The following is a 23,727-nucleotide window of genomic DNA, read 5'->3' on the forward strand; positions in this document are numbered from 1 at the left end:
GCAAAGGGCTGCATAAATACTTAGAAAACAAATGTGTTAGTATATTAAAGTATCAATCCAACTGCATAAATGCAGACCCATCTACAGGCAGAGGGCAAGTGCTTTGCCCACAATACTGCTGGAAATTTCATGAAGGGCTGCGAATACAGGTCATGCCCTTCAGTCATCAGACTATGCCTTCCACTTTCATTGAAAACTTTCTAGTGCTACTGTTCATTTCCACCCTGACTTACTGCTCCTCCTGGGTCACCATTTACCCTTCCTTACAGAAGCTGAATTAGAAGTTGCCTTTGCCCCTATTAGAAAATGTTAGTCTGGTTTCCCAGGGGAAAAAATGTCAATAATCTTGCCTGTTCACCTGTTTGCCAAACCATTCCTCCTAACCATTTCAAGCAAATTGGAATAGATATCAACTTCCCACAAACTCTGCATGAACTGACAGACGGTTTGGGGAGGAGAGATTCAAATTTTGGTCCACACTGAGGAAAAGGCAGGGGAAACTCAGCCAAGACTCACTTTACCAGAGGGGACCAACTCCACCAGTTGTCACATCTATTCTGGCTGATCAGGAGAGGGCATCGACCCCAGCACAGCATACTGTGTCTCTAGCACTTGTGGTTTAGGAAGAAGAGCCTTAAATTTGTGTCCCCTCAAAGAAAATGGTAGGGCAGAATCAGACAAGACCCCTTCTATTAGACATGAGCAACATGGCCAGTTTTCATGTATTCTGACTAGCCAGGAACATGGCTCTGACCTAAGTACAGCACAGTGTGTCTCTGGCAGTGGGGAGGATATAAGGAACATTGAGGAGGGAGACAGCTGATTGAGATGGATAGCAACTAAGAGACAAGTGGACAGGAATCCAGGCTTCATTTCTTCCACTCCTCTGGACCCAGCTGTTGTGCAAAAAAGCAGAATGTTAACTCAGTTCCATTTTCTCAAGGATAGTCAGAAAAACATTACTGTGACTGAGCAACTGGAAGGGGTGTTACTGCCTTTCAAAATTTGCCCAGGGCAGTTCAGAAGAGGAAAGTTAAAATACTAGAGCAGCAGAAATGAGGCTCCATCTGATGAATACTGCAGTTCAGAATCTGGTACTGTCCTTCACCATCAAAATGCTGTTCTCTGACACATGCACTTGTAGCTGTCAAGTGTACTGGGGCTTTGGGAGGAGGGGGGAAATGGTGGTTCGGAGAGGAAGTAAAGTGAGAACAAACAGTACTGCAGTCAGGATTGTGGAGTTACTTGAAGTGGTTACAGTTTTCACAGCCTGGTCTTCTTCAGGTGCAGCTTGCAGTACCATGAATCCTGACACAGTGTTACTTTTGTGCCGGACACTTAGCTGTCTTATCCAATATACAGAACATCCTTATCAATTATTTCTCAGACATATCACTTATATTTACAGGAACAGAAAGTTATATTGTTCAGAACTACTGTAATATATAACCCATCATACAAAGAGTGAGAAGCAAATTGCCATTATGGAGATGACACATTTCTTCCAGAAGCTCAGCGGAGTAATAAAACTGTTAATTGTTGCACTGCTGCGGATGTGTAAAATTGTTGTAGAAGTTTGTTCTGATTTGAAATGCATCCAGGTTTTCAGTTACAGGAGCCTTGTCCTTTAAATAATTGGGGAAGGCAACACACTTCCTGTATTTCCTCCAGCTACAATTGTATCGTTTGTTCAGAGCTAAACTGAATAAGTAAGATTTTTGTTCATTTCTTACTGCATAACTACGAAGAAAACTATAAGAAAACAAGTTGCTGTAAAGAAGAGGAATGTAAACAACAGGAATTACTCCTAGTAGACTTTTCCTCTATTCAGAACAAAGTGTGTGATATGACTACTCACAAACACTATTGAAGTTACTTATATTAAGCAGGGTGAGCACACCAACAGATTAAAAGAAAGAGTCTCAACAAGAACGGAAATAGAGACATTATAAACTAGAATAACTGCCCGGTATGGAGGACTTTCTTGACTGATATTTCATTGCAAAGTGCTAATCTTGAGATTCTTGCTTGCCATTGATTAGCGGCTTCAGGAAGAACATGAAAGAAAAAAAAAACTGTCCTACACATGCTCCATAATTTAAACATTTTTTTTTTCTGTTTAATTATATTTTTACTTCTGTGAGTCATCTGCAACTTGCAGGCAAGCAAAGTGAAAACAATCAAAAGCAAACTCCAACATCTGTTCTCAAATTTTCAACTTCTGGCAAGGACAAGAAAAATCAAAATGGTTATGTTTGTTATTTTATTATTTGTGTATATATATAAAATATATTATTATTATATATTATTATGTCTTCATTTTGCTTCATTTCACATTTCATAGGCCAACATTCAATCACTGTGGTAAAACATAACATATCCAATGGAACAATAAAGGAGTAACTCTCCCAATAAAATAACAAAACAGAAAGTAGAGTGAGAGTAGAACAGCAAGCAGGGGTAACATGTAATGACCAGGAAGACAAAAATGAGATAAAGTACAAAAAAAAAAAATCTAATGCTAAACTAAAGTGTTCTCCTCTGCTTATTAAACTAAGTATACCAGTTTCTTGTTAGGCACCTATCTACCTTCCTATGAAAAAAAAGGTATACCTATTTGTGTGTGCGTAGAAACGTGTATCAAAACCAGACGAGAGTGACTATATGTAAATATTAAGGCTATATTTTTTTGTATTGTTTTATTGCCACATGCTCCTGCTGTTATTGACAAAGATTTAGGACATCACTAAGTCCTGTGCCGACATTAGCTCCATTCTTCAACACATTACGCAAAGCCTGCCTGTCGTGACGGGGACCGGGCAGCCTGGGGAACAGCCAGGCAGCACCCGAGATCAAAGTTCCCTCTCCAGGGAGGAGGAAAGGTGCGCAGGCTTTTCCCAGCTCATCCGTGACCCTGGAAGATGAGCCGACTGCGTGCGAGCTGCTCAGCACCTCTTAGGTCAGCTCCAGAGAGAGTAAATAAAGGGTCACACGGCAATTTGGGACCAGTGTGCCACCGAGGCAGCCGTCTTCAGTCGCTATTAATCCAGGTCACAGTGACGACATACATGGCAGGCACCCCGAACCCTGCGGCTCGGACCCGGGTTTGCTCCCTTTGCACCCCGACCCTGGCCTGCCAGCAGTCCCAGCGCCGCATGCCCTGCGCTCCCTCAGGGACCGCTTCCCCCGGGTTCACCCCCAGACACCAGCGCACCCCTCGGGGCGGCCCACACGGCTGCCGGCGCCCACCGCCCGCGGCGGGCCGGGAGGGCCGGGCCCGCTCCCCACAGCCGCGGGGGCCCCGCCGCCGCCCACCGAGCAGCCGCGGGAGGGGGGCGGGAGCGCGGCGCCCTCGGATCTTGGCAAGGCCGCCCCGCCGCTGACATTGGCCACCCCCGCCCGGTAAACAAGGTCACGGGAAGCGGTGCAGGGCCGGACCAGGCCAGCCCCCCCGAGGCTCCCCGCAGCCTCCCCGGCCGGGGGACGGCGGACGGCACGGGGGGGGCAGGGGGGAGCCCTGCCAGCGGCTGTCACGAGCCGCTTGGCGCGGGGAACGTTCCGTTAGGGGCGGGGGGGCGGGGCCGCCGGAGCCCCGCCCCCCGGGGACTGTAAATACAGGCGGCGCGGGACGTCGCCTGCCACAGGTGAGGGGACAGCGCGAGTCCTGACGGTACCTGCCGACCGACCTGCCGGATTACCTGCCTGATTACCTGCCTGCCCGCCTGCCCGCCACCTACCCACACACACACACACCCCCCTATATACCCCCCGACAGACCGACCGACCGACCTGCCGGGTTACCGCCCGCCCGCTCGACTGCCAGCTACCCACACATATACACACACCTGTATACCCCCCGGCAGACCGACCGACCGACGCCCCGGGAGCGATGAAGGCCGCCCGGATCGCCCTGCGCACCGCCGCCCCCCTGGCAGGGGCCAGCGGCGGCACCAAGAGCAGCCGCAGCCAGCTGCCGCGGGAAGTGGAGAAGTTTTCCCGCTTCTCCCCCTCCCCGCTCTCCATCAAGCAGTTGTTGGACTTCGGTGAGAGGCGGGACGGGCAGGGGAGGGTCGGGCCCGGCGCCGCGGGGGGCGGCCGCGACGCCGTCGCCCCGAGGGTCGCTTCCCCGCTGAGGGGTGCGCCCGGGGGCTGCGGCGGGAGGGGGGGCGGGGGCGGCGACCCTCCCCCCGCAGGGCTCCGGGATCTGACTGCGCCGGGGCGAGCCCCCTCGGGGACGTGCCGGCGGCGGGGAGATCGCCTCGGGCGACCACCCTTGGCCTCGGGCACCCGTCGGCCGGGTGCCAGGCGACGGTGAGGCCTCGATGACAGCTGAGGATCCGCTACAGCCCGGTCTCGGGGTGGCGATGGGACGGGGGGCCGAGGGCTCGGTCAGCCGGCGGTGTTTTTCCGTGGCGCTGCCCGCTGTCGGGGGGAGTCGCTAGCCCTGCCCCGCCGGGGCGGACGGGCTGTTCCCAGATCCGATTACCGGCTGGCGGCTGCGAGGCCCGTGCTCACATGACGCTTCTGGACGTCACCCCGACGCAGCCCGTGTTTACAAAGGCTGGAGTGCTTCTTCGAGAGGATTACAAATAAATCCCGTGTCTAAATGGGAAAAGTACAACTGTTCCTCCCAGGAACATGCTGTGTCTTGCTGTCATGTAAACAATATTCAGCACAAACATGTACATACGCTTAGGAGAACTGGCCAGTAATGGCATGATGGTTACGAAGGAATAGTCCTGAAATCTGTGGAAAGACAGTGATTTGTAGCTGTATTTTGACACTTCTCAAACAAAGTTTTTATTTTGCATTTATTCATAGGATCAACTAATGGATGTGAGAGAACCTCTTTTGCATTTTTGCGACAAGAACTTCCTGTGAGGTTTGCAAACATACTGAAAGAAATAGATCTTCTTCCTGATAAATTACTAGGCACTCCATCAGTACAATTAGTAAAAAGCTGGTAAGTAAGAACTACTTGAATTCAGCCTGTAAAATAGCATAGCTTTGACAACTTCATTGTAGACATTTTGAACAGTAGAAGACAGTAACAAAATAAACTAGAAATGCAGTTGCTTCATCAAAGCTGGACTGCAAACTGTTACAATGCTGGCCTTTTCTAAAAATTAAATGGAAAACCAACACTGTTAAATTATTATTTTAAATAACTGATAGAGCAAATCTCACTTCTTACTCTTGAGAGAGAAGAAAATATGTTCTGTTTTTACATAGCCCTCAGAGCTACACAAAAATGGGAAAGCAGGCTATATGTTTGGGTCTTTCACTGATGGAATTGCTACAGAGCTTCTGTTCCATAGCATCTTGCCTTGGCCTGCGCAGCAAGCTTTTGGAGTTCAGTTAACAAAATCTTGTGGTTGACAGTGTTGAATCTGATTTAACTTCCCTTTACTGGCACAGTTGCAGCATTTGCAAGGATGTCTGACATAAAGGGCAAAAGTATTAGAGTTACTGTAGCAACTGTTCTTAATCTAGCAAACAGGTGTGCCTTTGCAATATGCATCAAGGCTGTCAGATGTTACCACAGGAGGCTCAAGTAATTAGCTTGTGCCAAAGCGGATCCGATTTAGAGTAATTATGCTTGGATGGCTTCCTGATCAATATTGTCATTTGCATCATCTTTTGAAATGCCTGTCTTCTCAAGAATTGTAATGGGATCTGATGTACCTAAAGTGAGGGTTTAGATTCCTTTCTGGGTGGCGGGCACAAGAAAAGACTTAAAATTTCCTGGGGGTTTAGGCAGTCAAGAAGTATCGATCTTGGATTGAACTTGAATACTTAAAAGATAATTCAGTCTTCTAGCTGACTTGTGAAGAGTAATGATTTGGACAAGACAAAAGTATTTTTCCTGTTCCTAGGCTAATAAAAATCAAAGTAATAGCATATTTCTTGTGTTCTTTTTGTAATAGGTACATCCAAAGCCTGATGGAGCTGGTTGAGTTCCATGAGAAAAGCCCAGATGACCAAAAAGTCTTATCTGAGTAAGCTTGTCATTTGTTTCTTTGAACTTTCTATCTCACATTCTATCCTTTGCAATACAGTCCACTTAGAATGACAGCTGTAATAAGCTGACTTTGATAATAGTCATATTTGATATAGATAGCAATATCTGATAATAGATAGCATGAAGTGTTGTGCATAAAGCAACCTGATTTAAATCTCTCATTATGTTTAGAAATATTGCAGATAAATATGACCTGTTGCAGCTCAGTTTCAAGGGCATACTGCCCTCAGTCGTGGCAGAGAAATACCAACAAAATATCTGTGATGTCAAATCCCTGCTTTCCAAGATGTCAGCTAGGGATCTATTTCCCTTCCTTGCCTTCTCTTCAGCAGTGAATTTGACATGGCAAATGATTGCACCTTCTGTATTAAAAAATCAAAATCTTCTGCTTTAGGTCAGTGAGGAATTTTACAAGAATGAAAAAATAGGCTGTATTTTAATGTTAAGGTTGTTATGCACTCATCTGTGCTGCTGTGGGATTAGATAATGACATTGTACAAAGCTTGCCTCAATGTAGTCCTAGAATAATGTTCTAAAAAGTTCTTTTTTACCCAGCTTTATAGATACATTAATTAGAGTCCGAAACAGACATCATGATGTGGTTCCTACAATGGCACAAGGAGTAATTGAATACAAAGACACTTTCAAAGTAGATCCTGTCACCAATCAAAACATACAGTATTTTTTGGATCGTTTTTACATGAGCCGTATTTCTACCCGGATGCTAATGAACCAACACAGTAAGTAGAAATATTTATCTGAGGAAAAACTTCAACCTAGTGAGAAACATGTTAATGTAACTATTTCTTAAAACTTTTGATCTGTCTCTGATGACTTTGTGACACTGAAAGGTTAGAAACTCCATCTATGACTTTCTGTGATTAATCTAGTCTAGAAAACAAGTTTTCCCATTACTTTTGTAAGTCTTATGCAGAATATGTAGGGATCTCATTATTTACATCTGAAAAGATGTTGAACTACAGAAAACCCAACATAGTTTAGCAGTAGATAACATTGTTTATGCCTTTTGTGAGTTAAAACACTCTGTATTTTATGTGATTATCTGTTGTGACCAGTGTGTAACTCTAAATTTAGGGCTTTTTAATAATACAGTATTTGGGATTAAATACAGTATTGTTTTCATCTCAAACAGCCCTTCTTTTTGATGATAAGTCCAGCTCGGGGCATCCAAGGCACATTGGAAGCATTGATCCTTGCTGCGATGTTGCTGAAGTAGTGAATGGTATGTGTTCTCAGATCCTTAACATAACTCTTCATGATCAGTGTTTATATCTGATTGCAAGCAATTTGGGTAACCAATATGATGTATATGATGCTGGCTGGTTTTTATTGAAATTGCTGTAAAGCAGTCATAACAAAACAAAAGCTTGTATAGGACAGAATTTAAAATGAAGTAACAGTAAAAAATCTTTTCTAGTAAGACCTAGAAAGTGGCAGATGAGGTAGGAATTAAAGTTGTCTGTGGTATTGAGATCGGCCTTACCTACGGATAAGATGTTTGTCTTACAGAATTATCAAGTTTTACTGAGGATTTGCCCATGCTGCTGTAATTGCATCCACTGTGTGCATTAAAAACTGAGAATAAATAGGCAATGTTACTACTCATTTGAGATGCAGGCTTATGGTTGGTAACACCTTAGCAGCTAATGCAGTTAACCATATTTTGCCATGCGTTAGCAAGAATTTCTACAGTGTTTGATATTACGCTTCACATATTTTATTTAAATATTTCAGATGCTTTTGAAAGTTCCAAGATGTTGTGTGACCAGTATTACTTAACAGCTCCGGAACTGAAACTTACCCAAGTGAATGGTAAGACAAGAGCTTTTACATCTGTCTTCCTATCAGTCACTGAACTGCTGCTTTCACTGAATCAAAAGGCTCCCATTTCTATAGCCATAATAGTATATACCAGTTGGTCTGTCTTGGGCTAGTTCCTCTTCACTTTCTGCTCATTCTAGGCAGCTCATTTAGTCTCCTGTGTGAGAACTAGATGTCATTGTATCTTAAATGCTAGATTTCCTGAGGTACTATTTAGAGTTTGATAGAAGTTAGTTATATAATAAATATATATAAATAATAATCAGTTTATTATAATTATAATTATTTATAATATTATTACTAAGCAAGTGGCAATTACAGTCTAAACACTAGTATAAGTACATAAAGTTGTTGGCTCATTTGGAGCAGGGGGACAAAACTGAAACTTGATTTTCTTGTTTGTTTTGGCATACAGCTTGCTTATTGTAAAACTTGGATGCAATACAGAAATTCCACTGCCCTTTTCTAAAACTTGCTTTTATTTTTCCCTTCCTCTAGGAAAGTCTCCAGGAAAGCCAATTAATATCGTGTATGTCCCATCTCATCTTTTTCACATGCTTTTTGAGCTCTTCAAGGTACGTCAGTATAAACTGTTTCTTCCCTCAGTATGAGCAGAAGCGTTGATACTTGAAATCTCTAGCTAAATTAAGTAAGGTTTTGCGCAGGACAGTGAGGTTTCTAAAATTTTTCTTATTTGGATAAATAGCTTTGGCAGTTGGGAAAGGGGTGATTGCAGTTTGTAGGAGAGTATTTGGGTGCTTATATGTGGTAGTGAATGGGACACGGTAAGGGAGAGAGTGTACAAGTGGGACATGAGGTTGTGGCCACCACTAGTCTCTTGCTTTCAGAGATTACATCTGCAGTGCAGACTTGCCCTGGTGCCTTTTGTGGAGTGGGTGGTGCATCCTGAACTAGTGAATGAGGCTGAACTACTGTGCTGTCAACATGAGATGCAGAATTCTGGCAGCCTTTAGCAACTGCTGAATTCTGCTCTTCTTGAGAAACCTGGTGACTTTCAAGGGAGTTAAATGTTTAAGTTACACTGTCGGGCAAGAATAGTATTATCTTTCACGTGTAGAAGAGACTTGGCTATGCTTAGTCACTTCTAGGTGCAAGACCTCCTCTGCGCCTGTTAAGCTAAACTGCCAAGTGTGTCCCTTGGTAACAAGGCACTGATAGGTACAGAGGGTAGTGTGCTCAGCCTCTGCATAACCAGGGGCATGGTATGATTTTAAGTGCACAGATCTAACAGTCTGATAATGATGACCTTCTTTTCTGTAGAATTCAATGAGGGCAACTGTTGAATTCCAAGAAAACAGTCCTTCCCTTTCTCCAATTGAAGTGACGGTTGTTCTGGGACAAGAAGACCTGGCAATTAAGGTATCTTGTTGGGCTACTACAATATGGGCTTACTGTAGTCTTTATGATTGCATACGCTGCAGCAAATTCTATTAAAGGAAATTCCAGCCTCTGATAAAAGATCAGATACTATGCATGAACAATCTGTTGATAGCCTCCATTATCTAACTGAAAAATTATATGCTGCAAAACAAATGTTTGCATTTATTACTATTGGAAAGGTTTGTTCAAATAAGTGTTTTAAATAACAACAATCGTATACTGAGAGTGTTAACTTTATTATCTATTAAATCAGGTTTCAGACAGAGGAGGTGGTGTTCCAGTGAGGAAAATTGAGCAGTTGTTTAGCTACATGTATTCCACAGCACCAAGGCCGAGGATGGATGATGGACGAAATGCCCCTCTTGTAAGATATTTTCAATACTCATGTTGCTAATAAGGTTTCTGTAAGTGGTGGACAGATTGGTAGGTTAATAAATAATGAAACACTGTCCGTGTTATGCTTTGTGGGAGCGTATGAAGATTATTGAGCCTCACAAATATGAATCAACATTTTCTGAAACAGATTTTTAATATCTAGCTTGGTGGAAAAAAACGTGCTTTTAAAGGTGTAAACAAAGAACAACACTCCAACTTGAATCTAATCTTGGTGGTTTTTTTTTTTTCTTATACTCCAGTGACAGTAATTTACTTGGTCTTCACTCCTACTCAGTCCTCAAACTTAGTATGATTTATGCTGTCTTTATGGAGGCAAGCAAGCACAACTGGAGTAGGCTTAGACTATTGATTCTTTTTTTTTATTTTTTTTTGTTCACCAGTAGTAAACTCCTTTTACTAATGAAGCTGTACTAGCAGAAAAAAGGGAGGGAAAATACAGAAATGTAATGGTAAAAGTAGGACATGTATATAAAGCCTTCCCTCTTCCATGGAGATCTGAGATTTTTTTTTCCCCTGTGGTTCTGTTTTTTTTTTTTTTTTTAATGGTCAGTTTCAATATTCTGTATGCAAATGGCTTTGAAACAGTTTAAAATCTCTGAAGACTTTCCAGCTACTTATTTTTTTATTAGCTCTTGCAACTTAAAATCTTTTTTGTACTTTTATTTTTAGGCTGGCTTTGGGTATGGCTTGCCAATTTCTCGCCTGTATGCTAAATACTTTCAGGGAGATCTAAATCTCTACTCCATATGTGGTTATGGAACAGATGCTATTATCTACTTGAAGGTATGTATTTTGATTTGGTTAAATAAAAGATAAACTAGCATTAATGCAATGGGGTACCTAGTGAGTGTCATTGTAAGGTGAACATTCTCTGCTCATGGGTAGAAAAACCTTCATCTTTATTAAGAAAGGCTAGGAAGATTTGTAACTGGTATCTAGAATTAAAAAGGTTACTTGGCTTTAACAAGTTTACTTGAAAAACTACTACTGAGAGCCCTGTTAGTTTTCAAATTGTATTAAGATGTGTTATCTCACTTGCTCCCAGTACTTTGTATTCCACGAACCAGTAGGTAATAGGTGTGAACAACAGATCTGGTTTCTTTACTCTTGACAGCCATAAGGTCTGTATAACCTAATCCGTAAAAGTCTGGTACCTGCTCTTATTCAACATCTGTCATATATGGGATTCGGGTATCAGTAATCTTGAATACCTGGTGTATAACATAGACTGCTGCTTTTATAAGTAAATAGGAATACCTGTTCTTTTCTACTTTCTGTGCTTACTCATGGGGGGAAAAACTGGCTTTGAACTTCTACTAGTAAGCCAACAATATAGGCCAAGCACAACCAGAGAAGCAGTACAGAAGGAAGAGATGGTTCAGCTATATACACATTACATTTTTATTTAATTGCCCAATAGAATGTGAATTTAAGCTGCAAAATACGGAAGTTGGGAAGGAGCATATTTTAAAGTTTCTCTGGAACTTTGTAAATGAAAGTTCATGTCTTCCAGCACTACCTTGAAAAAAAGGGGTTACAGGGTAAAGCTTAAGGCCTATAAATGCATAATATCATTCATTGTTTTACTGCATTTGTCCTGCCAAATTATCCAAAGCAAACTGAAGGACTTAAACTACTGCATCTACTATAGAAACGCTTGTGTAAATAATTGTTTTGGAGTGTCACTGCCCTAACACTTGAAATACATTGTGAATTTTTACAAAGTGGCGTTATTGAGAGTTAAACTTTTTTCCTCCTTGATTTTTAGGCGCTATCAACAGAATCCGTGGAAAAACTCCCAGTTTTTAACAAATCTGCTTCCAAGCATTACCAGGCTACCTCAGAGGCAGATGACTGGTGTGTCCCAAGTAAAGGCCCCAAGAACGTATCAAAGCAGAATGCAGCAATCTGAAGAGAAGTTGGTATCCACACACCCAAGGGGATCAAGCTGCCTCATCAAAAAAGGCTAGTGTTTGGAAGTATTCATCTGCCTCCAAACAAGCAAATTCTTCCATTTTGGGACTGGCAGAAGAGAAAACAATGAGTGTTACAGCCTAGGCTGTATGCACTGCATGTGGAACCTTGCTGTGGACTTCAGTATCAGGAAAATAGGAGCACATATGTCTTTAAAGAAAAGATGTGTATAGAGGAAAATCAGATGACCATTTTTTTTCCTTATGATCAAGGACTTGATGTGGTAGAGGTGTGCAATTTTTGAGTCCTGTTTAATGCTTGAATTCTGAATGCTGATAAATGTCAGTTATTCTGGTGTATATTTTTCTCCTAGAGTAGTTGTCAGCAGTTTATTGTATTACAGAACTTCTCAGGTAGATAGATAACACCTGTACTTTAAAGCTTTATCTAAAGTATTATAACATTTGAAAAAGATCCTCTTAACATGGCAGTCTTGTAGCAAGATACAAACAGCATTCAAGTAACAGCCTGACCGAAAGAGAGAGAGCCCTAGGAGGTAAGGAGGAAGTGTTTTCCATGTGTAAGGAAGTCCCGTTTCAAAAAAACCCTGTATTCCAGTAATAATTCTTATGTGATGCCTTGCTCTGAGTTGCATTGCTAGATTATATTAATCTTACGCTGTTCATGGAGAACTAGTCAAGTAAGGCTCCTATGCATAAGGTAACTAAGTAGAATTGGGATAACTTAGACAGCTACTGGAAAGAGATGGAAAGCTAGTTGGCTATAGCAGCTGTAAGGTTAGGCCACAACAAGCCTACATCCCTGCGCTCCAGAAAGCATGCGCCAGGTCAGTCAGTCAGGATTTTCTAAGAACTGGAGTCAGATATGCAAGTTGAACAGAAAGGTTTTGGTGATCTGTATTATGTAAACATGATGTGAGAAACGGCATGTTTAAAACATGATCTTATGCTTCCTTTTTGTTGTGCTGTTAGAAGGTTAGTGGCTCAGTACACTAAACCAAAATCTGCCTATCTTTGTCAAATCCGCATTGGACCACACTAGCTCAAAATGGTACATGGGTATTCTATACCCTGAAAGCTGTGGTGAGCACTGAAGGTCTGTTTGGAAAGGTTTTCAGGAAGAGTGGTGTTGGAATGAGGATTTTTATTCTAACTGTCCATTGCAATGGAAAGGACTTAAGAAATGAGAAATTTCAAAATATGAACAGTGCTGAAAACTTACGAATATCAAAATAGTGGGGAAGTGCCACAGGAACAGTGCCAGTAGGGGAGTGCTGTTGGGAAAATACTGAAAATACTCCGTTTTCAATAAGCTGCTTCCTTTCACATCATCTCTGTGCATTTTCCCCCTTGTAAGCAAGGAAAACTAAGGAACAGAATAGAAATTAAACTAACGGACACTGCAAAACTGGCCAGTCAAAGTTCATCAGGACTGTATAATACTACTTGAATTTTTTTACTAATTGGAGGATTATTTTAAGTGATGTGGTCCTCTGCAGTAAGTTGCAAGTACAGTGTTTAAAGCATCCTGCTCAGTCATATATGACAGTTTTCTAAAACAGATGTGTATTTGTTGGACAGAAAGCTACTCCATACTCTACTGTACATATTAAATATTGTTTTAATAGGAATGAGAGAAATCTGGACCTACCTTTGTTTTAAAAGTCCTATTAGGACAGATTTCTCAATCAAAAATAGTACTCTGATATACTGAACTTCAAAAACCAAAGATGTGTTGGTGGTAACTACTGAGCATAATGACTTCAGTAGTACATCAAGGCTGTTTTTATCCCAGTGAATAAGCTGCAATCACCAAAGGTCACCAGATCATGTATCTGAGCTCAGCTCAGTGAATGAAATGGGTAATAAAAATGAAGTATCTTTGTCTAGAATATACAGGTGTGAAAAAGCTGTCTTTGCTGCCATAATATACTTCAGTATTTGTTGATTTTTTTTTTTTTTTTTTTTTTTTGTGTTGAATACATGGTCACAAAAACATACCTAGGTAGTCATTGTTGTGAAGTAAACATAAATAAGACCTCTGCGCCTGCTAATGCTTGAACGTGAGTTGTGATCTCATGGTGTACTGTACATCTGTAGCATAGCTGCAGCTACTTCGGGTAGGAGCTGTAACTTCTGTCTCGAAGCAGCTGAAGCACATGGGTGCTGTAAATTACATCTGCAATGCTGCTTGCAGAGAGAAGCTGCAGAAGACATTCATGATGCAGACAGAGGAATGTATAGCACTTAAGGAACCCATGTGGAATCTGTAATATGAATCACTTAAGGGCTATCAATATAGATAATACAGTATCTTTTTCAGCATTTACTGAATTTTTATTCCTGAAAGTAGAGCTGTCGTTTTAAGCCTTGTACTTGGATGTAGATGTTAAAATAATTTTGTAATAAAATCTTCTATATGGTTGTCCGGTATCTTTATTTTCTTCTAAGAAGTCTAGTGCAAGCAAGGGCCTTTTATTGTAAGTGTTGTCAAATGGAGTTGAGCAAAGCAACTTTCATACTGCGTCAAGTAGGTGTAGCAGGGGAGAGAAACCCTGCAACTAGGGTCGGCTTATGCTGAAGTGTTGTGTATGCTGAGAGTTTATAGTACCTAAAATCAGTACATCACCTTCCTCTTGCTCACCTTGCACTTTACTCATCCATCTTCAGAGATGAGAATTGAGAACCATGTACATTCTACCCTTTCAACTATTCTTTTTTTTTTTTTTTTGTTCTGCAGTGAAAAATGTAAAAATTCACCACCAGTTTTAGTTCTATATAAAAGAAGACATCCGTTCTTTTTTTCCCCATCCACCCTTACTGTCTTGCAGTTCCTAGAGACAGGATTAGCACATTTACCTCAGGGTTTTTCCAAGATGAAATACATAGACATGCATTCTATCGCCCACAGCAGGCTCGGCAGATGTACACGCTGCACGTGGGAGCCAGGCATGCCATGGATGTGGCAGGGAGGTACCTGCCCTGCTGAGTGGCCTGTGTTGAGCACATGTCTGTGGCAGGCAATGCACGGTCTCTCTGCAGTGTGCTGCTCACAGGCCACCAGTTCCAGCCAAGCTCTGGCAGTCCAGAAGGTGCCAGAAGTTGAAATTACTTTTTTTCCCTTCTCCCCACACAAACCCAGTGAGTGACAGAGGCCATGCATCCAGCTCCTGATTCAGCAAAGCACCTGAGGTACAGGACTAGCTTGCTCCTAGTGCGTCAGAGGTTCACTGAAATCAGCAAGTTTACTCATGGCTAAAAGGCATTCTGGTTTCACAGGAGATAAGCAGATGTTGCACTTCCCCCCTCCCCCCCCTTTGCCCACCCCCAGTCAGGACCTTTAAAAAGCCAGGTTCCTGATGTCAACAGAAACCACACCAAAGCACCCTATGTTTTCTCTTCCAGATCGTTAACTAAAAACCCATACGCTGATTTTGTTACTGGTGCCTTGTGCAGATTAATCTCCCTGGAACCTTGATAAGCGGTTGTTCATTATCATCTTTTTCCTATCACTTAACCAAGCTTTCAAATCCACCAGACTTTGCCCTTAGTGTGCAATAATGTCCTTCCTAGAGCATTATTACAAAACAAGCTTTGCTACCTTTGATAAGAAACACTACTGGACTGGAAAAATAGATTTATTTTTTTTCCCCCCCTTATGGTAGTGATGACGATGACAGGATCAGGTCATAACCCCCAAGAATTGTCTGCCCTTCGATTCTTGAGCGGTTTTGGCAAACAGACGGCAGAACTCAGCAGTTTATGATCCTTCAGCTCAGCAAATTTGCGGGGGTGGGAACAGTGAAGAGGAAGGGGCACACTGCTGGGTTAACATCATTGGGTTTGCATTCCCCCAAAGCTGACAATGTAATTCTAGATGCTTATATCGCAGTCCCGTCTCACAGGCCCTAAGGTGGTTTTGCATGTCCACGCTGGCATGCGCATTCAAGACAGAATGACTGACTCAGTACTGGGCCAGATGCTGCTCCTCCTTGCAGTCAGCAATGAGAAAGCAGGACATGCCAGTCCGTTTCTCAGTCGGTCTTGCTTCTCTCCACTCACTTTGTAGGCAGGAAAGGGCAGAAGATCCCCACGGACAGTCTGAATTCTTCCCGGCAATCTCGAGTCTTGGGTGGCACACCAAAAGGCTGGAACGCAGTCCCTGGTCCTCAGAGTATTCTGAGGCCTCTTAGTAAAGTAATATTGAAGTAGAAAAATATCTATGGGGTATCAGGAGCTGCTCCGCATCAGCTCTCTTCAATATTCCTTCTGCAGCTATGAAAGAAAACCAAAACAGAGTGCAGTGAATTGTCCCACATAGAATTAGCACAGATTTTCCTGTGTCACTCCTTTCCTTTGCAGTTCCTAGCAGGAAGAGGGAAGAGAGGAAAGGACCTACCTGACTTCCTGCGGTGTGAGAGGAACAGCCTCGAGGAACGAGCCTCATGCTGCCTTGCTGGAGCCATGTCCAGTCGAAAACCTGGACAGATCTGCAATGTGGGAAACACAGCAAGAGGAGTGAACCACCGTTCCCACCATTTGGGGCTGCAGAGCATCCTCCTGGAAGGTGACAGAGACTTTCTAGTTTAGGACAGCCATACTTTAAGTTGCTCTACTATGACGTATCCAGATATGACCTGTCTGAAAGGCTCAAATAAGAAAATCAAGTGAAAAAAAGGTAATTTCACTGTTGTTCACATGCTGGGCTTCCTGTACTATGTCATATTAAGGGACTGAACCCGAAATCCAAGAACCTTGGCATAGGATTTGGCACCTTATCATGACACTACATCTGTCTCTGTATGTATGTGCCAAGGTATAGGTTGGATAACTAAGCTCCCTCTTTCGTGATCAGAGCTGATATATCCACAGGCCCCCAGAAAGCTATCAGCTCCTCATGAAGCAGACACCTACTTCTGTCCAGCTGAATAGCTCTTCTGTCTTCAATGGCAGAGTGCAACCGACTGTCATGGGCCCCAGACACCTGGGGCACACGTAGGCACCTGCATTTAGATAGCTTCAGCTGTGAGCTGGCTCCCAGCTAATTCAGTTACCTCAAAATAGACACCCAATGCTATCTGAGGAACCTTGGACTGCTCTGTCTGTCTCTCACCTGGCACTCCAGAAGACCAGAGATCTTCCACAGGTCCTTTGTCATGTCTGCCAGTCCCATGCAAATCCCTTGTGTGGATGTTCTTGGCTTTCGCAAGTATCAGCAAATGCTTACGTTCAGAAAAATGACTCAAATCCCCTTACTAGTTCTGGCTGGTGGTGGGAGGCTGGAAATACAGAGCTCAAAACAACGTCACTGCTGTGTCATTGCTGCCCAGGGAAGATAATGAAAAATCCCAGACAATATTTATCCTGCAGCAAATGCCAGTGGGATCATTCCAGATGAACGCCGCTGGCTGCTGGCACAAACTGTGTCAGCCTGGAGCTGCTGCTGCACAGCTTGTCACCACTGGCTGCACCCCCCAGCATTGCGGGTCTCTCTGGGTTTGGGCTGGCCGTGGTGCCACATGGCTGCAAGGGGACAGCACGAGGCTCTTGGCTTGGGGCTCTGCACCCCTCACGGTGGCTGTGCTGCCTGAGAGCTCTGAGCCTGGGACACCCAAATACCAGTCACTGGGCAGAACTGCTACAGAAAAGGATGAGCTAACTAACCGACGCTGCTTGTTACATACCATGAGGCATGCCAAGAAAGCAGATGCATTGAAAGCTCTTTTCTGAGTGTTTGTTCTTTACAGTGGTTTTCTCTTCCCAGCAGCTTTACCATCCACAACACTCCTGGTTGATTTTTAACAAATTAACTGAGAAATAGGGTGGAATACCTGGCAGGGATATTTGCCCGTTCCTCCAGTCGCTGTGGCATGCAGCAGGGTTAGTAATGTGCATCACAAAGGGTATTGGTGACCTGGAGTCACTCCCTGCTTACAAAGGGTATTACTGGAGGAATTCAACCTTCATGCAGGGGTGGAGCAGATGGTTTCTACCACTCTAGGTATTAACAGATATGTGTTGTTGCTTCACAGACTGCAGGAAGCTGTTTGCTCAGGTGTAAAACTTCATTTGTGTTGACACAGAAGCACTTGTTTGTGCTTAGTTAGGGCCTGTTATAAAACCCTCTGAACTCCCTGGACAACTTTCCCTGGCTTCTGATCAGCTTTGCCTCAGGTTTTACATAAGTCCACAGTGAAGAAAGCTTCATTTTCAAGATCTGACCAGGGACACTCTTAAGTTTATATTATTCATGTTACTTGTGGAGATGCCCAGAAGCCTTCTGCTGGCCCCAGTCCCTCCATGTGCTTTGCCTCTGTGGCTTTGCCCTCCTGTTCCTCTGTTCTTCCCACTCCTGCTGCTGGTGCCAGGCTGTGCGTGCTCTGAGCATATCTTCTGTAGCTGAAGGATAGGAACAGTGCTTTGGAGGCATGTCACACTTCAAAAAGCTTTTGATGATTTTTTTAAGGCCATTGGATAATCAATTCACTTGAGGGGAAAAAAAACCAGAACACCTAAACAAACAAAAAAAATCATAGCACCTTCTGGCTATTCCCAAGCTTCTGTCTTTCAAATGACAACATCCATGTCAGAACAGCTGGAAAAATGTCAAAACTATTCACTGGAGTGCCATAAATTGATGCAGGCAGACCTTGGAAATGATATTACAGAGATTAGTATTCAGAGCTGACCAAAAAAGGTTTTCATCCTTCTCCAGAGAGTTGTCCTTGCCTTCTCCTTTGCTCTGCAGCAGAATGATGTTCTCCACCTGTGAGTATTGACATTAAGGGAGAGGATGTGTCTTGACTTTAAATCTGCACTACCACAGTCAAACAGAGCAGAGGAGAACTGCAGATCTTCCCACTTCTTCCCAGGAATGAACACGCCCACTGCTATAGGAAATGAGAGTCTTGGGGGAGAGGGTCTATCCCCAACAGCACACTTTTCAGAGGGAAGCTGTTCCATTTCGTAAGAACAGAAAGAAGATTCCAGCAAAGCTGTTGACAATGAAAGGCTGAAATAAATGCTCTTCACAATTTCTTTGAAGTATATTAACACTGGAAGGTTTGGCCTTTTTAAAAATGTAAACATTTTTAGCAGAATATCGGTATATTGGTGTACATTATGTTAAGCTTTCACTTACGAAAGTTTGGGGGTTTTCCCCCCAAATAATAGATTCAGAAGCAGTTGCTCAATTGTGCTCATGTTTATAGAGTATGGGTATGGAATACAGAATGCAGGTAATGGATCAATAGGTTGCCTATGAGCATGTCAGAACTGCTGATGCAATTCACTGCTCTTTCCTGTAACGTGCTTCGAACATATGGTAACTATTTTCTTTTTCAAGCAATAAAAAAAGTGTGATATAATGTGGTATAAATATATTAACTAGCATAAACAATAAATATTAGAGTAATAATAATTCATATTTAGACCTCACACCATGTCCACTGAAAACTGTGACAAGTTTCCTGTTGACACCAGCCAACTGTGGACAAAGCCAAAATGGTTTGAGCTGCGGATGGGTAGAGGAGACACCCACTCCTGAAGGTCTCTAGAAGACATGCTATCGAATTTGTAACGCCTTCAGAGTGCAAGCCCAAACAGGAGGCTGGCTGCAGTGTGTTGCCTGCCATGCGGTCTGCAAGACAGCACCTGTTGTGCTGGAGAAATTTATGATCGAGTGACACACCTAGGGGAGGAAGAGGACTAGGTGACATGCATTTAGACATTCAAGATATATTGAACAGAAACACATATATGCACATATGGCAAATTTAAAGATACTGAACTGGTCAACAGCCCTTGCTTCAGCCCCGTTCCCCTTATCCAACGCAGTGCAACCCTTATACTGGAAAACCTTGAGCTCCAAACACCTGAGACAAGAGGGGATCAGCTCTCAGCCTTTCTGCTCAAGCCAGGTGAGACCAGAAGCCCAGGTCCACACTGGGGAAGCCTGTGTGCAGAGTTGCTGTTGCCTCTGAGGTGTTAAGCATGTCCCTGTTCAGCAAAGCAGGCAGGTTGTCCTTGTGTTCCCAGCCACCAAGGGCCCAGCTGGGAGAAAGGGGCTTTGCCCACACCTGGAGACAGAAGGACAGAGCTCTTTAACAGCACACAACAGTGACCAGCTGCAGCTTGTGTGCATCTCACACAGCTGAGGCCTTTTTTTAAATAAAGGATTAAGAATGTCCAAACCCCGAGCAACATGAGGGCCTGCTTCAATACAGCTGGAAGATTATTCCAGCTGTTTGGGGCTGGGAGCCTAAGAAAGAGAAGCTTGCCTCCTATAGTCAGTGGAACTCCAGACATTTGGATGTGAATAGCTTGGTTTAAGCAGAGGGCAGACTGGCAGCTAGTGCTAGATGAAAGGACACAAAACAGTGCTGTACATAAGGAGTGAACATTTATAAACCTTAAAAATACCCTTCAGACAACATGCAACTGCTGTTCAGTTGCTAGCTACTAGCTCTTTTGTTCTGCTTACAGCTTTCCACCTTTTTTTTTCCTTTTCTTTTCTTTTCTCTCTTTTCTGTTTTTTTAAGGACAAACACTGGCTAAGTATCCAGCCTGGCCTCCCACAGCCGGGGCTGGGGTGGGAAGCACTGGTGGCTCCTGGCATTGTTGTGGCAGCCTCCTGAGCCAGGGGCAGGGAACCCATGGGGACAGCGTGTTCCCTGCTGGCTGCATGGGGAGCTTATAAACATGGTTATATCAGTTATGTCGAGTCAGCGTGAGCCGCCCGGGCTGGTCACACCACTGCTCTCCTTCCTTTTCAAGGCTGCTGGAGGGAGCAGCGCCAAAGTTCAAGCCCACGTTCCAGTCTGTTCCAGGCACTGCCCGCAGTTCGCTCCTGCCTGCCCGGAGCCATCTCACCAGTGCACCCCGGTCACCTGAAAATGAAGGGGAGCCAGGGCTGCTGTGTCGGAAAGGGCAGGTCTCCCTGTGCTCAAGTGGCTGCCAGCAGCCGGGCATGACTCGGTGCCATTTAACAGCAAGCCCTCCCACACTGCAGCACGGCCAGGCAATAGTGTGTCCAGTCAGCTGAAAAAAGAGCCCTCCTTTTTGATATTTGCCAGGCAGGAGGCACCCGGCGTCAAAGCCCTTGAGAGGATGGAAAAGGGCCAAGGACGTTAAGGGGACACTGAGTGCTTAGCTCAGGTATGCCCCTGAAGCACAGAGGTGCGTGGGTGCTGCATGTGGTGTCCTGTGAGAGGGGACCATGACGTCCATAGTGCAGTGTGCCAGGTGCCGGAGGAAGTTCAGCCAGCTGGAAAGAAGGGTAGGGGAGCTGGGTTACAGAGGCCTCCGGCATCCAGCTCCCTGCAGCCTCATCGGGACATCTCAGATGCCTCCATCCCAAGTTTGCTAATGTCAGTGTCTGCCTGGGATGGGGGCGGGCATCTGATTACAGGGTAGAAACTTCCCACCACACTGGCAGCTGAAATGTGTGAGCACAGCTTGCCTCAGCTGGTGCTGAGCAAGGCAAGGCACACTGCCTGCTTCCCCCTCCCGCCCCGGATCCATCCAGCATTTGGGTTTCATCCCCCTGCCATAAGAACAAGGGGAATTTGACTGAAGACTTTGTTTCAGCAGGCTGGGTCAGTGGCTGGCTGTGGGTTAGGAAATCCAGACGCGGTGGAGGGCAGCACAAACCTGTGGAACCGCAGGAAAGCAGGGAGGGGTAGCGGCTCTGCTCCCCTTGCTAAAAGGGTGCAGTGGCAGAGTAGCAGTGGGGATCAGGCATCATGTCACCTGCCAGAGGCTACGCAGCCAGGGATACACTGTTCTCTCCCACCTGTATCCTCAGGATAATCCAGCCACCGAGCGTGGCACGGCTCCAAACACTGCAGCTGGCACTTGCCACCTTTGCTGGGTATTCCACCCACCCTCCCAAGCCGGGCACCTGAGTGCCGGACCACACATCCAGAAAAGTATTGAAATAATGTGCAAATATGATTCTAAACAACAGGACTGGGAAGAACTAAAAATTCCTGTGTTAAACCCTCCAAATTATTTCTAAATCACTCCAGCAAAAATAGTAAGGTGATTGGGTCTCAGTTTTAGACTGGAATGGTGCATGTTCTGCAGGTCATGCCAGGCTTGATTGCATTAGAGACCTTTAAGACTGGGGCAATGCCGTGGTACATACTGTACTCCATCTACCCAACAGCTGCAAATTACACTGTCAGTGTATTGACATATAGAAAACAAATATTACATATGAAAAAGTATAAATCCTTCCCAGCTGGTAGAAGCTCCTTTAGTTGAGAAGGGTTTGACTTTCTTCTTGTCTTGTTGTTCTGTGTGTGTGCAGGTGCCTGTGCATTTTTACTGGGACAAATTCCGTTCACTATCAAAAAAAAAAAATATCCCAAAGAAAAGCTACCAAAAACTGCTATAAGGTGGAAAAAGAAAAAAAAAAATCACTGAAATTCTGTGGATTTAAAGTGGAGGGAAGGGCAGGGCTGGGGGAGAAATGGACCCAGATGACTGGCTGGGGTGCAGATTTCCAGCAAGGTATAGTTCAGAGCTGCTGGCACCAAGAAGTGGGTCCACCACGGACATAGGCAGACAGTGTGCCCTTAAGTTCAGGGCAGCCACACACCTTTTCCCCAGCAGTGAACTTGGAAACAGCAGGATGGACTCACCAAAGGGTTGGCTCAGCTTTGGGAGGTAGACGTAATCCAACGGACTTTGCTGCAACTGGGTCTTTAGGGTCAGTTTTACTTTGCATGGATGTTAAAATACCTATATTCCTCTTTGTCATGAAATGGCTTTGCCCTGACCTCAGTGATGTCTCTTCGCCGGTGCTTTCCAGCATGCTGTGTGCTTGTAGGCAGCGCAGGCACCGCACTGCCCTTCAGCAATGCCTGCATTTTCGTACTGCGTGAACAAATGCCCATATAGTTATAGGGCACAAAATTCTGTCCCCTCCTTTATAGTGTGTTATTATAAAGTAGACTTTCAGTGAGTATTGCTGCTCTTTTGTTTCTGCACCTTTTTCCTCAGATCATAGTGGTTGTTTATCCTTAGTCCCTGACCAACTAGTGCATTTTGCAGGGTTATCAGGCATAAGTAAAAATCCCTGTTCTTGACCAGAATTGTCTGGATTCAACCCCTTTTCCTCCCACATATAGCCAGCAAGCTTATGGCCATACTGAGTCAGTACAGCTCCTCACTGACGGTTACTATTGACACAATCTTACCCAGTGCTAACTGCAGCACCAACAGCCTAAGCAGCCGTATCAGTTCCACAGTCACAAGAGTAAAATGTGGTGTGGTTCTGGCACTAGGCAAAAGGCTGACAGCAGCATCCCTAGTCAGCCCCAGCTTGAAAGAACAGACCTAAACGGTTCATCAGGGGTGTAAAAATCATCACGTGCCCTGCGGTCCTTGTTTCAAATGCCTTGATTGTAATTTAGCAGTACTCCATAGGGTGCCTTTGCAAGCTAAAGGGCAACGTGCAGCTGCCATGTGCTAAGAAACCGTTAACTGTGTATTAAAATCAAATAGGTCGTTGAAATGCATAATATCCATCGTCACCTTTCCACTTTGTGTCTTATGAAGCTTAAGATGCATTTGGAGAAATACTCAGAAACAAATTTCTGAACAGCCAACCAATTTCGTCTGACAGTTGCTGTATATAGCAATCTTTCCTGACCCACTCGTCTGCTGCACCAGAGGTCCCTGCCGTTCTACAAATAGAGGCTGTGGTAGATCTTTCCACTGCTTTAATGTAATTCTTGAGGAGGTTAAGGTGTCAGACGCTAGCTAGCTTTGGCATCTCTGCTAATAGCATGTTCTGCACTGTCATTTAGTAGAAGAGCAAACTCTAGGGAGTACAGGGAAATTCTACTGCCATATCCTGAAAGCAAATGGAAATATTGCTGTGTCTGACCCATCTATGTCTTGTAGCATTTCAGAAAAGCAAAGCAGCCCTTCAAGAGCCCTGCAAACCTCCCAGCACACTGAAAAGCTGGCATGTCTCTTTAGCTTCTCAGAGTTTAATAAAGGTATATAATAGCATAGGCCACCCCAGACCCTTTCAATCTTTCTTCCAATCTTAAAGACTGAAGAACTCTTGTATGTTTAATTTAAAGGTACTTGCCCCATGAGCAAAATCTGCTGTCAAAA

General features: G+C 44.1%; 1 protein-coding gene and 1 long non-coding RNA gene across 4 annotated transcripts; one reads left to right on the forward strand and one right to left on the reverse strand.

Annotated features, from left to right (window-relative positions):
* The first annotated feature begins 3,701 nt into the window (after positions 1–3,701).
* On the forward strand, positions 3,702–14,020 carry PDK4 (pyruvate dehydrogenase kinase 4). Its single transcript, XM_040591734.1, has 11 exons — positions 3,702–4,043; positions 4,822–4,963; positions 5,928–5,999; positions 6,578–6,762; positions 7,176–7,265; positions 7,778–7,855; positions 8,363–8,439; positions 9,146–9,244; positions 9,519–9,629; positions 10,331–10,444; positions 11,430–14,020. Exons 1-11 carry the CDS (start codon positions 3,890–3,892, stop codon positions 11,571–11,573), a joined length of 1,266 nt encoding a protein of 421 aa, XP_040447668.1. The 5' UTR covers positions 3,702–3,889; the 3' UTR covers positions 11,574–14,020.
* A 1,200-nt stretch (positions 14,021–15,220) lies between these two features.
* LOC121087978 lies at positions 15,221–17,509 on the reverse strand. Of its 3 annotated transcripts, none has more exons than XR_005827799.1 (3): positions 16,709–17,509; positions 15,995–16,085; positions 15,221–15,870 (listed from the first exon to the last, which is right to left on the reverse strand). It is a non-coding gene; the product is annotated as an uncharacterized LOC121087978 (long non-coding RNA). The 3 variants fall into 3 exon arrangements; XR_005827800.1 differs by having other exon boundaries at positions 15,995–16,598; XR_005827798.1 differs by having other exon boundaries at positions 15,995–17,509.
* Positions 17,510–23,727: the final 6,218 nt, after the last annotated feature.

The sequence above is a fragment of the Falco naumanni genome, chromosome 4, assembly GCF_017639655.2.
Source record: "Falco naumanni isolate bFalNau1 chromosome 4, bFalNau1.pat, whole genome shotgun sequence".
Lineage (NCBI taxonomy): Eukaryota > Metazoa > Chordata > Aves > Falconiformes > Falconidae > Falco > Falco naumanni.